At 44.6% G+C, this 16,138-nt stretch overlaps 1 protein-coding gene across 4 annotated transcripts; it reads right to left on the bottom strand.

The window, feature by feature from the left end:
* Window positions 1–584: 584 nt before the first annotated feature.
* On the bottom strand, window positions 585–14,937 carry elavl2 (ELAV like neuron-specific RNA binding protein 2). Of its 4 annotated transcripts, none has more exons than XM_079580261.1 (8): window positions 14,564–14,937; window positions 8,386–8,476; window positions 7,637–7,877; window positions 4,784–4,887; window positions 3,983–4,136; window positions 3,649–3,874; window positions 3,296–3,334; window positions 585–2,871 (listed from the first exon to the last, which is right to left on the bottom strand). In XM_079580261.1, exons 2-8 carry the CDS (start codon window positions 8,455–8,457, stop codon window positions 2,541–2,543), a joined length of 1,167 nt encoding a protein of 388 aa, XP_079436387.1. In that variant the 5' UTR covers window positions 8,458–8,476; window positions 14,564–14,937; the 3' UTR covers window positions 585–2,540. The 4 variants fall into 4 exon arrangements, with proteins under 4 accessions (XP_079436387.1, XP_079436389.1, XP_079436388.1 ...); XM_079580262.1 differs by having other exon boundaries at window positions 586–2,871; window positions 3,688–3,874; window positions 7,637–7,880; XM_079580260.1 differs by having other exon boundaries at window positions 586–2,871; window positions 7,637–7,880.
* Window positions 14,938–16,138: the final 1,201 nt, after the last annotated feature.

A 16,138-nucleotide genomic window follows, 5' to 3' on the forward strand; every position in this document is an offset into this window, starting at 1 on the left:
GGCAGATGTCTGAGCAGCGGGAGCGGATCGAGAAGCACAGCGGTCATTTTATCATCACGGTCACTGCTGGACTCCGGAGGAGCTCGAAATGAAGAAAATAAAATGGAAAAACTGAGCAACAGGAAAATCAATACATGTCAGACGGTCTGCTTGGAGCTGTGACAGACGGGGCTGCACAATTACGGAGAAATATCTAATTGCGTTGCAAATGATGTTGACAAAGTGCACTTCGGAGCACGTCTGTAGAGGTTTTCACTACAGGGTCGGCAGGTTTCACGCAACGCAACCCCGAGGAGAGAGAGAAGCCTTTGTAGTTTGCAAAGGATATACATGACTGTGCAGCCCCAGTGACACAGCACTTTCCAGACGCTCCATCTTTACATTGGTTTGAAAACATTTTGAAATAAAGAACAATTCAGATGCAGCACAGTTACAGTCGGTGTTTGAGGTAAAACTGCTCGATTAAAGCCAGTTTTGTTTTGTGCGTTCAGAAAGGAAAACAACTATTTGATCCACTTGTTTCGCCTTCAGACTTCCACGTGACCACTTTGGGTGTTGTGCGAGTGCGGATAAAGAGAATACATTGAAAACTGCATTGCCCTTCAAACTTATATTTATTGATGTACTGAACATGAAAAAGTATTTAAACACAAAGTAAAGAACATGTACATCCTCTTAAATACTCAAAAGATATTCTATTCCAAAAATGTGAACCAATTCAGACTATACAACTTTAAATAAATAATCATTCTCACAAGAAGAATCAAGAAAACGAGGGTTTAGGACACACATTTTCCTGCCGGACCATCTGCACGATCAGGCCGACCAAATCAAAGCGATACAAAAGCACAAAACAAGTGTTGAAGGAGCGGTCGGTCGGGCATCGAAAGTGTGCGTCCCTCCCACAGCAGCTCATCTAGACGCAAGATTAACTTGTACAATAACAAAGAAAGAGAAACCAGAAAAAGCAGTCGCAAAGAGAATTCTATAATGCATAGCACACTGCTCATTTTGGGGAAGCATGACTGGTTAATACCAAGCAGGATGCAGGTGCAGTGTTCAGTGCACTGTTGGTCGTTTTACTCTTGCAACCGATTTTGCGATCGTTAATGAATTGCTTCACTGATCTTTCCCCAAAGTGAATAAAGCAATATACACTTTTACCATTTTTAAAGACAGGTTATATGCATCAAGTATATATATGAATATGAAAAAAGAAACAAACTGTGGTTTATATCCATTCTGTACCACATAAATATATATCTATAATGTTTATATATAAAAAACAAAACAAATGTCTATAGTTTCTTAATACCTTTTTTTTTTTACGAAGCAAGACTATCTACAGACCAAACCAACAACAAATTGATGCACTGTAATGCAAGTCCAGAGGACAAATAAAGGGTTCAAAAAAGGTCAAATCAAATTAAAATCTTAAATATTCAAAACCAAAATACCTCACGTAGTCTAAAAGAAATGATAGAATCACACTTGTCAATGAAGTTCTAAGGAGAACAAAAAACATCCAATATTTGAACATAAAAGACTTATTTACAGCTCAAAGCTCAGAGCGTGGCTCTGTTTGAAAAGCGCTGCCATCATTGGTTTGTCCTCAGCTCTGTGGATATCAACAATCGAAGGTGGATCAGGTTCGAGCTCCATCTGAACCGATCGAGTCGGAAGAACTGATTTTATCCCCAGGTCTTTGATGTCTTGATACAATTTGCATGCATTTTAGCGAATAAACCTGGGACTTTGTCAGTTGCCAAACCAATGGGAAGCGAGTTGCTAACACCCAGAATGACAGGAGGACCCACAGATGATTTACAAATGAAACCAGCACTGCCATTGATTCTAGAATCTAAAGATATACAAAGATCTCAAAAGGTATCTTTTACATCATAAATCTCTCCAGAAATTTCAACCACTGCAAACTTTCTTGTAAAGTTCAAAAGCTCACAAGGTGTCATATGAAGATATTCTCAAAGTATCCAAGTCAAAATATTTTGTTCCAGGTCCAGTAAAAAGTTTCTCCAAATTTTTCTTTTTATAAAAATAGATGCTTTTAAACCCACATCAAAGAGGTTCTTAGCTCTTTGGCAAGGTACTGCTTAAGAATTTTTTTTTGTCTTTTATCCTTAAGTTTACAATATGCAACATTATGCAGCCAACCAATAACCAACTCAAAATACAACAGAATACTTCCAAAATCAACTGAACGGCAAATATGTCAAAAGAAGTGACTTTCTAACCACCAAAGACTTTACTAAGGCAAACCAGGACAGACAAAAGAACTGAAGCACCACACAAAACCGTACAGGACTGTTCAACCAAAGACAAACCGACTTTTATCTTCAGATGGTCCAGCGCCTTCGTTATCGTTAACGTATACGAGAAGAGTCAAAGCATAGCAAGGGAAACAAAAGGAATTACTCTTGAAGCTAAATATGTCGTGGGTAACACTGATTTACAAAGCTTTACTAATGTAGAAAGTGGCTCGCCTCGCCTCCAGTGTCAGGCAGAGTTCTACAGACGTGTGATCAGGCTTTGTGCGTTTTGTTGGTTTTGAACGACACTTGCAGCACGCGGTCTCCGAGGCGGTATCCGTTCAAACTGGCGATGGCCACGGCCGCCTCATCGTAGTTAGTCATGGTGACAAAACCAAATCCTTTGCACTTGTTTGTGTTAAAGTCACGAATGACTTTGACGTTTGTGACGGCTCCAAACGGCCCGAACATCTGCCACAGGATGCTCTCGTCGGCGTCCGGCGCCAGGTTGTACACGAAGATGCACCAGCCCGAGCCCGCGTGGCCGGGGATGTTGATGCCCGCCAGACTGGTCACGCCATCTATGGCCATCGGAGAGAAACGACTGTGGAGGAGCACAGGCCAGTGTTACATAATGTTACAATGAGGATGTCATTCATGTGAGACTTTGAATTATTGCAGCGCGTCTCCGAGCATTAGCTGCTCCACTTGCTCCTGATGAACCTGCACATGACAAGTCTTTTCTAAAGTCCACTGGACAGACGACTGTCCGGTCTGATCTGACGCAACCAACTCTGTCCATAATACATCAAGGTAAGTGTATGGGGTGCAATTTTGTGCAATAGCAGGCAAGGCCTTGTAAAGTGCTGCCCTTTGTTATGTCGACAGCTTTAATCTCCACATGTTGTGACATCCGGCCAAGATTAAAGGCCTGCCCTGCATCTGTCACTGACTCATCAGCGCTCGGCTCCAACACTCACACCTGTGTATATGTATATATATATATGGACTTTTATGACAGCATTTACCTTTTGACTCCATAGGCCATGTTGAGCAGATTGTCCAACCTGGAGGAGAGGAGAAGGAGAGCGTCAGAGCAGACAGGAGCACAGTGGACAAAGGTGAGTGTTGACACATGGCGGAGATGAGGAACACACAGTAGGACCTTCTCAAGTGTTGTGTGTTTGAAAGAGTTCACAGAAATGAGCAGGACATTGACTGGGACTTTAGCGGCACTGGGGTGGGGCATCTGTTTAGGACTAAGCCAACAATGGAGTATGTCATCTAAAGTGTAAAGTGCAGAAGATGGACACAGCAGAGTCTAATGTGAGATGGATTTGTGGAGGTACTGCGCTCACACTGCGGGCTAGGGGCAGTATACCTGAAGCGCTGTGCCTGCTGTGCGAGGGGCCCTGGGTACCTTCGATTGGGCGACTGGTAGAGCTGCGACAGCAGAGCCTGGCTCGTCTTCTGGCTCGGGTTGTTGGCAAACTTGACCGTGATGGGCTCAGTGGTGCCGGGCGGCTTCTGGCAGTTGAGCCCTTTGATGGCCTCTTCCGCCTCCACTCGCCGGTCAAAGCGGATAAAGCCCACGCCTCTGGAGACGCCTGAGCGACAAATACATCAGAGAAACACAGGCGTTCATGAGCTGTGACATGAGCACAAAGTGTTTCCTCTTAAAGACGTGTTTAACCATGGGGTGTGATGGGACTCACCGGTGACCTGGTCCACCAGGATGCGGGAGGTAATGATGCGGCCGTACTGAGAGAACAGCTGCTCCAGCTCTTTCTGTGTCATGGTTTTTGGTAGACCGCTGACGTACAGGTTTGCATCTCTGATGGAGGCGGAGCTTGGGCGCGCATAGGACACCTACAACAGAGGCAGAACTGTTAGGCCTATTTAGGGCACACAGAGAACAGCTGCAGGCCTTTAGGTCCTACAGGCCTCTCCGAGTCTCATCACGCTCCACCTTCACACTTCATTAGAGGCCAGTATTTGCAAAGTACATTCCTACACCTCAGAGGGATAGACATGCACATCAGTTAGAGCAGCAGTACGATTTGTGATACATAGAAACCTCACCTACTTAATTACATTTGTGCTGAAAAACACAGGTGGACGAGCCTAACGCTCTTCATCCTGTGTTGATGAAGATATATTTAAAATAGAGGAGCTCCATCATCAACTGATGAGAAAATGGACCTGGTCAGCTCGAGTATCAGGCCATAATCACAAATCTCTCGGACTGGATTGGTGCAGCTCTATATGAAGGAGCAAAACCCAGCGCTACTTTGTCTGATGAATTCTAATGGCAGCCACATCCCTCTGAAGGCATGCGGCAGTGCTACATGCAACCATAGAAACAGTTCTGCTCCACTTGAGGGCCAGGCGCGGCTGCTGTGCCCAGATTAACAATAGGCTCCTTCCCTGCACATGTCTCCAGCCTCATTACACTACAGCCCCCTCTCCACAGCACTACAGTCTACACACAGTGATGCAGAAGACGGAGTTCTTACCTTGATCGTTTTGGTCTGAAGCCTTAAGCCATTTAAAGTATTAATGGCCTTTTCTGCATCTTTAGGGTCCACATAATTGACAAAACCATAGCCTAGGCTCTGACCTGGAATCACAAGATACATTTCAGTCAACACAAAATCGAACCACAGCAGAAAGGCCTTAGACCGTGGCCACAACAGGTTCATACAACATTCACACAGAGTGAGGCAGGAGTGTGGCTTTAAGACGATTGATGAGCAAGTTGGCTCGCTGTGGTCAATTCACTACAGCCGTGTCAGCAGATTCACGAGCCGCCTACCAACTTTAGAGTAAAACAAAACCATTATGCAACGATCAAATCAACACCAGTGAATCGTAGCTTCTGCTGGTGATCAGAAGTGCCCTGAGGGATGGAGGAACTCCCTTTATTTATCTTTTGCTTTTATTGTGTAATTCACTTTTCTGTGTGTGTTGACAGTGAGATAAATCTAATGAGTCTTACATTAGTGAAATAAAAATGTGTGAGTGTGTTAGAGCTGTACAATACAGTACAGTGTTAAAATCCCACTGACTCTGGATCAGCTGATGTCACTAATCAGTGAGCGGCGCACACAGCTGTGTGTGGCACAGAACCATTTGAGCTGCTGTGAGTAATAGTCCAACTCTTAACGTTTTGGACAAGGAGTTTTTAGTTTATCCATTCACAAAAACAGGTGCCCGTCTCTGGATGATAAAGAAATATCTCGAGGAATTCACATGGACACTGCAGCTCTACTTTGAAACGTACCAGCTCCAAGAGCCACTGGACTCTCCTCCTGCCGCCTTTGGCTGCTGAAGAAACTTGTTCCTTAAATTTTAAAGGAGTTTAATTAACATTTTCAACATGGCATGACTAAATGCCAAGTCCTAAAGAAACTTGAGCTGATTTTTTCTCTGAAGCTGCTGCTTTAGGCTCCGAGTGCAGAGACTGATCAGTCCAGAGGGAGGTGGCTTCTCACTTTATCACAGAGAAATGACTGGGAGGCTTTGAATATCATTAAAGTGCCATCCCCCTCGCACCGACGCCAACCACACTCCTCCGCACGGTTAAACTGGCACTTTTCTCCATCTAAACTCAGTGTTTAACACTGAGCGATGCTGCGCCAATCAAGGCGGGACGTGATTTTCCACAGCTATTAAATCTATACAAGTCTTTAGGGTCAGGGAGTGTTTGGGGTATTTGAATAAAAGTACACCACCGCTCAAAAGTTTGGGGTCAAGAAATGTCCTTATTTTTTGTTAATGTTGTGAATCCCTATTCTAGCTGGAAACAGGTGATTTGTAATGGAAAAGCTACAGGTGTGCAGAGGCGCATCGCTCCAGTGTTCTAATGGTTTATGCGATTTCTCCATCTGTGAGATCAATAAAGTACCATCTTATCTTATCTCTTATCTTACATTATGTTAGCGGGGAGTGATTGGAAAACCCACACTGCTGATTAGAGAAGCCACTGAACTGGCCTGGGTGACCCTTAACTTTGGAACGGTCGTGCACATCAAAATGTATGTCAATATTTCACTTCTGTTTCAAAATACCAAAAATAAAAAAAAACAACCTGCCGTTTTTCTTTTTATATCCAAGTGAATGGGAATCTCTGAGGAAAAAAACAAAAGTTGTTTAAGTTATGTGGGCCACACTTGAATGGGCCTGGATCGGAGGAACAAGCTGCTTCTACTTTTTAATTACTGCTACTCTATTTTAAATGTATTTAATTAATTCATGCTTGCAACTTACAATATAAACATTCATGTAATCCATAAAGATTAGCCTTTAAATGCTGTTGGCAGCACCGCCTGTCCAAGTCTTCTCGTACCATATTTGTAATCCAATGTTATTTCCAATACCAGCAGCACCACTAACCGACTACTAATACTGCTGCCACTGCTCCTACGATCACAGTAACACCAAAAAACTAACACTAAAACTCCACTCAAGCTTCTTTAACAATTTAAGTAGCTAAAGTGAACCTGGAAGACCGCAGTGACACTGTCCATCATCCCATCATCACCTCATCTCCAGCCAGGCCTGGGCCTCCTCCTCCACCCAGTCTCTGCCTGGCCTCACCTCTGCCTCACCATCCACACTCCTTCATCGGGCCCGTGTTAATGCTTATTGTGCAAATCAATGTTTCTGCATGGGTCTGTGTGCCAGATAAGAGACATGTTGAATAAAGCTTCCCCAACGATTAAGTACTTGAGCTGCTGCTAGACCCTGAGTGAGGACTATCAGGCGAAGTAAAGGCTGGTTCCTTTCAGGCTGGATGTGGAGTGCGGGTCTCCATTGTACAGTGCGGTGGCGCAGCAGTTAGCATCCGTGCTTCACAGCTAGAAGGTCCCGGGGCCTTTCTGTATGGAGTTTGCATGTTCTTCACATGTCTGCCTACCACTATAAAAATGTACAATAGGCCAGGAGCATATTTGAGGGGGCAAGAGTAATCCGTGATGAATAGAAATTAACCCATGGCTACAATCTGTGTGGCATGTTCAATGACACGCCCTGTCCAGACCAAATAAATAAAATAAATAATAAATGCTCCCAAAAAGGGCGCCAACTGTCCAAACAACAACAGCAAAAACACCCAAAATGGATCTTTATTTCTGCGTAAAAATGTAAATAAAATAAAAACTAATATCTTTCACTTGGACAAAAAAAAGGAAAACAACTGGAGTCAATACGGAGATGGTGGACACGCAATTCAAGTGAGTTTGGAGCCCTGACGCCAGTTTATTTAGGAACCGAGACAAAAACAACAACAGCTGCCCAACCCCACACAACAGCGTACACACACACACGTACACACACACGTACACACACACACACACACACAGAATTACCTGTGATCTTGTCCCGCACCAGTTTGCACGACTCGATCTCCCCGATGCTGCCGAAGAGGCTCTTGAGCTCCTCCTGCGTCATGTTCTGAGGCAGATAGTTGACTATCAGGTTAGTTTTACTGTCCTCTATGCTGCCTGACTCTACTGGGGACGAGCAGTTGTTTGAGATTGTGGAGGGGCCGTTGCTCGTGTTGTTGCATGTGGGCCCATTGGACAGCTGTGTTTCCATGGCAGCAATTACCTGCTAAAGAGACAAGAAAAACAAGTCAAAGCGGGCTCAGAAGCTCGGCACAGGCCACTGGCTAAAGGACGCTCTTCAGACATGTGCACTGCAAACTGGCTCAGAGACAAACACACAGATGAGTCAGGCCTAACCCCTGTGTGAACTTTGGTTGGTGATATGTAGACACAATAATGAAATTAAAGGTTTCAAATGTGACTAGAGGAGGAATAGTGCAAAGCCTATAGCAGCCCTGATGTGCAGCCGTCAACACTAGCCTCAGACAAGCCCCAGCAGAGTGAATGTATGAAGAGTCATCCTTTACAGGCAAGTCACCACGTGCACAACTACAGGCACACTGGGATTCTTGGGAGAAGCTAAACTTTAACATTACAGTGCTTTACAAGACATCAAAATGGCAGACAGCATTAGACCATACCAATATACAGACAAGCATTAACTGAAGAAGTGACATGCGTTATTATTGGTATGGCCTGAGCACTGAGAGAGTTAAAGAAGTGCCACAGACCCCAGTCCAAGGCTCAGGTGCCCACGAGCCACTCCTAAGCAGAGAGGCCACATCGCACAGTCTGACTGCCATGATAGTGTGGAGGTGCCGTCTGCAAATGTGGACACAGAGAGGACTTGAGTTAGATCAACAGAACAGTCACAGGTCATCACATGTCAAACAGGGCTCATACAGCGGGGCACAGGCTACACTGCTCTACAGGCCGTCCCACACATGCACTGAGGCAGGATCTCAGTGTGAAGCAGCACATTGGAGAGAATCCCCACAGACACAACCACAGCACTGCAGCAGCCACACTACAGTAGGCCTTCATTCTGTCACTGTCAAACCCGAGCCAAACCACGCCTCGCACCAGAGCCTGGGTGTAAAACATTTCACTGAGCTCTGCACAGCAGCGCTGCTCTGAGCACAAGGTCACGGCTGGTGACCCCCTGTGGAGCGGCAGCATGTGACGTGATCATCATGAGAGCAGGTCTACGGCTCGTTTAGACCGAGTCAAAAATGAAAGTGCTTTGTGCTCGGCAGACAGAGTCACACTCAAATCACAAGTCTTACCAATACAGTTGTTGTGTAATGTGGTTATAACCTCATGCTGAATGAAGCAGAAAGAGTCCCTGCTGTTGTCTGAGGATTAAGTCACTGATAAATGAAACCGTTTTTCCAACATGTTTGGGTCATGGACTGGACTCACACACACATGTTTTTAGTTTTACACATTTCATTTTAAAAAGGTAAACAAAGACATTACAAAATAAATATCAGTATGAAAACATTAAAATGTCATTGTCATTACTTCCTTTTACAATTCTATCCACATAGTTGTTTAAGCTCTGGGAGTCCTAACGTCCATGTTGGGAATAGTGGATCTAAACATCACCAAATGCCACTGTGTTCAGCTCATTGTTGTTTTGTTACTTTTCTGGTTCAAATGTTTGATCAGGACACACATACAACACTCAAAAATACTCATTAAAATGACCGACAAGACACACTGGCTGAAATTCATTGTGCTATTCAAACTCTTTAGATTAATCTCAATCAATCTGAGAGACGCTACAGCTCGGATCTAAACTTCAGTTCTGTCGTTTGCATCTGGCCTCTCAATGAGCCCGTCACATTTTACTGTCATTATTACCAATTAGATGACAAGTATGTCCAGTAATGTAGATATTCATTTGAATGAGGTGGATGGAGGATAAAGACCAAGATGGGATCTTATGTATTTTACATCATTCACAACAGCCTGGTCATCTTCAGGGGAACCCAAACAAACGCTGTCTTCATGTCGTTTATTGGAGGATGTAGTTCTGGACACGGCCCATTGTGCTTGGTAGGGCTGGGCAAGTAATCGAAATTTAATTGAAATTGCAAACCCTACTTTTGATCATGGAACTTAATAAACAACCGGATTTGGAGTTTGGATGAGACAATGGAAGATTTGTGTGTGTTAAATGAAACTGGGAGGAGCTTGTGTTTTAATTTGAGCTGCGGTTTGTTGTCATGAATCAGCTACATGTATTTATTGTTATTATGGAAAGGAATAAAAAAAAATATATATATAATTGAAAATTGAGATCACTTTTTTTTTGCTATTTCGTCCAGCCCGAGCGCTTTTGGTTTGGGTGCTAAATTTGACATAGTAGCTTTATATGTTTTAGCATCGTTACAGCCCTGGGGTCATGGCTGTTGAGGCTTCTTTCTCTCACACACACACACACACACACACCCGCACACACACACACACACACACACACACACACACACACACACACACCTTTAATGAGTGCACTTTGACAGTGTCAGAGCTGCACTACAAAAACATGACTCATCACATGGTCACAAGTTCAAGGTCAACATGAGCAGGACAGATCTCTGCAGAGCCTCTTGTCCACACTGTACACAGGGTAGAATCATATTGCATCAGTGTTACTCCTGACAGGCAGACAAATACAGTGCACTGCTGGTCAGTACTGACTGGGGGGCCACATGTGAGCGCCAAAACAACATACTGTTAAACCGACCAGCTTCAATCTGTTAAGACATACTTCACCTTTTATGGTGAGTACAAAGCACAAGCGTTGGCTATTGTCCCATAGCGGAGTGTGCCACAAGGCACAAATATTTCATTAGATAAACACTTGGAAGAGACGTCTGGCACCGCGCCGCTCCCAAAATGTTCAGAGAAAGCCGAGCGTGGGAGCCAGCCTCGTCCTCTGGAGTCCTACTCTCTCACACATGCATTAAACACAAACTACTGGCTCTTTCACTAACCTGACTGAGACAAACTGAGCCTCCTACACTGCCTGTAAGCAGCGTTCAGGGGCACGCCTCCCCAATGCCACAGCTCACACACTGTAAAGGATGAAACTAGGCCTGTCATAGAAATTACTACATCGACTTGTATCTCGCTCAAAAACAGAACAGATTTGTTGGGCTCAATATTTATTGTCAATTCATATTTTTCTTTTGCTAATACTTAAATGTTTACTGAAGTAAACGGTGGTTTGTTCCTATTCATTCAAACTCAAATGGTTAAGGGCATTTAGAACAAGGGAAGGGATACAGTTTCAGCGACACATAACATTAATGTTGATTGCAATTTTTTCCAGCTTCAATATTTACAAATGATCGTGAAACTGCCTACAGCTGATGAAACTTCAATCACAGCCTCTCCCTGACGCTCCTTACATACAGAGCAAAACCATAGCTCTGAAAGGCCACCTGATTTGACTTGGTAGCTGCTGTGATGATACAAGGAGTTTACAGCTTGTGATGCTCCTAATGTATTGATGTGCTGAGGATATGGCACTTACTGCAGCTCCTCAGTGTGTGCGCGACACTGCAGAGCACAGACACACGCGCCTGTCCTTGAAAAGTAAAAGCCCATCACCAGTACGAGCTCAAACACCAGCGCCAACGTGTCACTGTCTGCCCACACACTTAAGAACACAGCCACGAGAGACATCACACTGCTCTCAAATCGAACTATGAACCGCTACAACGCAGGCTTAGCACCTGGATCTGCACATGCACTAACCACAGCATAATGTTTCATCTGACGCCAAAATCCTGCTAATATATATTGACACAACACAACCTAAAACCTGGAGAGCTCGGATCAGGAGAATTCATCCCAACACAACCCACATGACAGCCACATCTTCACCATTGTTGTAGGAAAGCCTTCTGATGTGGACAAATTAGCAGATTTGTTATTAGGATTTAGGACAGTGCGAGGCTAATATGAAACAGGCCCTTGCTGACCACACAAACCCGTCGTGAGCAGGGCTGCAGTGCGGCCTGTGTAATGACCTGGCGCGCAGAGGCAGAGGGAGGACGCCCTGTGGCTCGTCTCGCCGCAGAACAAAGGGGGGAGGGATGGACAGTGAAGCAGGACAAAGGAGAACTTGCGCTTTTTGCTCAAGCCGCCACAGCAGCAGACACTTGTGTGGCACACGCTGCTGTGAGAGTGTGGACGCTCGCACGCTCACTGCCCTGCATCTCAGTCCCTCTGTCAGCAGCCTTTATTTAGAAAGGCTCAATAATACATAAAGACCAGCGCAGCTATCTGTGTGGCTCCTCGGCTCAGGCACGCTCGCACACACTGCACAGAGCTACACTGGGGGAGAACGTTTAAAGTCACATGTAAATATGGTTATGAGGAGCACACAGCCAAAGCTCTGCACTAGCTTCAACAAAAAGGGAAGAGCTACAGTGAGACCTCCCAAAACATGTGGAATTGTCAAGTTAGTGTGTCTAGGAAAATAAGACAGGAACAAGACCTTATATTTCAGTTCCTGTGTCTTTTCAAGCCTTGCCATTCCTGTGACCGACATACACAAGTTCCATGGTGTGTACAAAGGCCTTTTTATCATCACAGTCAACACACCACACTTAAAACCCTGCACTCCATTATAAGAATGACACACTGAGACAGGGGATGTGGTTGTATTCTACTGGATGATAAACATTCACAACCCGAAAATAGCTGACGCCGACAGTGTGAATGAGACGAGCATCACTCCTATAGTAATAGTGCAGTCAGGGCTGGAGCGGTGAGCGCGAGGGGCTGCGGTGATGAGTTAATGAGCGGCACCTGTGCTCACATGGAGCCTGCAGCACGAGCCTCAGCCTCAACAAACACGGCTAAACACTCGCACACACCGCCGGCTCCACTGCAATATTATATACAGCATGAGTGTAGCTTTTCTGTCGGGGCTAGCTTAACGTGTGAGAGACGGCGTGATGCCAGTGCACCTACAGCGACGTAAACCATTTTTTTTTGTGCAAGTATTTAATAAAAGTCTGTTGCATAATAATTTAAGAGGAATTAATGCCGGAGAAAACGAATCAAACAGAGCTAGCGTCAACTGCACGGCGTCTGTTGTGCGTCTACTTTCACGTTTGGCCTCGTCCGCTCCCATAACTAATGGAAGTCTGCAGTGGAGGACCTGGTCGCGACAGTTTCACACGTTTTCTCAGGGCCCGTCTTACCTGGGGGTGTTTACGCGGCGGACGCAGGGTTATTTATCGAGGTAAAGTCGGCAGACATCAAACTTAGGTGGCAAGTCTTTTCCGTAAAGAATTGGGGGCGGTGGCGGGAACGCGGCCAAGCTAAGTAAACTAATTAGGCCCTCAACCAATCAGAGCAGAGTCGAAGTTTGAACCCGGAAATTGACGATTGGCAAATTAATTCGTAGCAGGTGTACATCGGTGGGTTCCTAGTCAATAATAAAAAGCTAAAAAACAACAGAAATAAACGCACAATTATCCGCTTGTTGTCTTTGCAAAACAATCCCCTACAATTATTACGTACAACTTTGCAAATACAGTCGCTTTAAGAATACAGCCAACTGAACTAACCTTTATGGTACAGGACATCCGTAACCTATTCATTATGTATGAGCCCACTATAGCTGGATAGCAGAGTTTAAAATGAACAAGCGTGAGCCTATAATAGAATAAGTTGACACAGACTGCCTTAAGAAAAAGCATCAAAAAAGGCCTAGACATGGACAACTAAACCTTACCCCCCACTCAAACAAAGGATCGTTTTTAGCACCCAGAAAAGGACAACGATAGCATCACATAACATTACATTTGCAACTATTTAGCCTAATGTGAATCCAACCCCAGTTTCCCCAGTAAAGGACCTACACAGATATTTAGATAGATCAACATAGGACACATTTAGGCTATACAAGGATCTAATAGGCTGCATGTGATAAATCAACAAGCTTGCAAAAGTAGCATATATGACATGAACTAAGGGATCTACGACAGTCTTTCATGAACTTGCATTTTTTCACTATAGGTGTTACAATACATCCTACACATTTACGCTCTTGATTTTAGTGACACAGGGCTACAGGAATGGTGCATACAGCCCATCCACTGTATACATTTCATGCTCACAAATGCCAGTAGCCCATTGACCTGGGCAGATCAAGGCGATTGCTAAAAAACGGCCTAGTTTCTTTCTTTTTTTTCATGATTATGCTGTAATAGTTTTAACACTCAATACAACATCTTTTTGGTCTTGCAGTATCAAAACTACGAGGCTACACACTACCACATGCTTTTCATCAAAGTGCTCTTTGTCAAAATCCAACCACTCTGACGATCCAGGAGGTGCACTGCCAATCTGAGTGCTGGGTTTTCCAAGACCACAGCCTATGGCCACCCATTGAATTCCACAAAGTGAATAAGCATGCTATAGGCAATGTGATTAAACTATATTTTGGCTATTGTAAATCATACAAAGAAACTGCTCATTGAGACGTCTTGGGTGTAGGTCCATGTCCAGTGCTGATTTTTAAAAAAGCATTAAAAATCCTCCACAATATCACAACACTCCCTCCGGCTTAGTATCATCCACATAACCTTGAAAGAATAGTGATCAAATAGTCCGTGCCGGAGCCTGTGGAAATGGCCACATGTGCAGACACTGCCCACTTCTCCTCAGTCTCTCAAGAACAGTCAGCCACACAATCGAGAGTAGGTGCGTCGCCAGCGTGGAGCCATATACCCCACGCCACTGTCCTATGGCGCTGTCATGCAGTAAAGCTACCGTCAAGATCTGCCTCTCACCGTCTCCCAAGAACAGACAGGCTGTTCCAAACAACACCATCTGACAAGAATTCAGTTTCAATGAGCAAATGCGTAAAGAATATCTTACCGTTTCTACAAATGAAAGTTATGGACGTCCTTTAGGAAAACAATCTCAGTACCAAACACCTGGCCAATAGCTCGTGAGACGGGTGAACTGCGCTCTCTTTTAAATCAAACTTAAGAACATAAAAGCAAAACACAAACAATATAAAATGAGGAAATTAAATATTTATTAAATGAAAAACACACAAATGATCTCCGGGTCAGCAAATGCATGGAACAAAAAAAAGGGAAAGAAAAGGAACAGAAGAAAGAAAAGGAATCAAAGAATTAAAAAAGCCGGCTTGTGCCTGTCTCGGTCTTTACAGGTGCGCCACACAAATACGCGACATCACTGAGTGGAAGCAACGCGAGGCGGAGGTTCTCTTTAAAAAGGAACATAGTCCTGCCTCGCGTTATATATAGCGCCGTGGCACGCCGCGCCCGTATCTCTCCGCTCTCAGCCTACACCATTCACGCGCGCGCAAAGGCTGCGGATGGATACTCCCATCGCCGCTCCCCCCATTCCCCCCTCCTCCCTCCTCCCCACACCCCCTGCCATTGGCTCCGACTTGCTCCTCGACGAGCTCTCACATCTAAGCACGCTATTCGCCGCCACCGCAGTCACTCAAAGACATCAAGCGTTTTTTTTTCCTAAATATGGCATTTGAAGTCAAACATCGTCTCGCGGCGTATACGGCACCACGCTGGAAAAGCTCTGCGTCGGTGAAGTGGCAGCGAGACCCAACAGCAAAAAAAAAATGCAATCGTTTTAGCTTGAGGGTTGTTTTTTTCTTTCCCTTTAAGATACAGATGCTATTCTTTTACATTCGCCCCCATATGAAGACAACAAACTCGAGTAACACTGTGTTCGACATCGGTGCGCGGACAGAGGCTACGCGCCGTGTCAGGGAAACTGTACGAGGCCGGCCCAGCACCATGGACAGCTCCGCTCTTGCTCTGCTCTTGCTCTGCCTACACACTCCTCACCGTCTGCCGCACAGACACACAGTCAATGGGCTGCCGACCTACACACTCCGGGCTCCCACATGGATTTCTCTCATCTCAGTTATTTCCGCGGCGTAACCACTCCAGATGTAATGTTTCGTCAGTACAGTGCGCGCCATAAAACTCCCCGACTTTCAAGATCAGCCACAATCAAACAGGGTGGAGCAACAGTTTCGCACCAGAAAAGCCAAGACTTGGTAGGCTCCAGATAGCTGTGTGAATGTGTATATACAAAATGACATAAATGGCTAATAGGATTGCTATTGATTTTTTTTTTGTAAAGACCACGGGCTATTTTACATTTTTGTTATTATCTGCAACTTCCTGTGAGGGATTTTAATACGAGTACTTGAACCATAGAGCTCATTGCCAGGTTTAAAACCGGAAACTAAGTGAAGCAGGAACACGACGATATAAAAATAGCTTGTTTAGCTCACTGGTAAATATACACAGGGTAATCAATATGCATTTCACTCTAAAAAGGAAATGGCCATGCAAATTCAATCCAAAATAACAACACACAATAAAGTGCATTCTCGGGGATATATACCTTGAAGCAACAAACATGTTAAAACAATTGGATGCAGACATGAAA

This window comes from Gobius niger, assembly GCF_951799975.1.
Source record: "Gobius niger genome assembly, chromosome: 21".
NCBI lineage: Eukaryota > Metazoa > Chordata > Actinopteri > Gobiiformes > Gobiidae > Gobius > Gobius niger.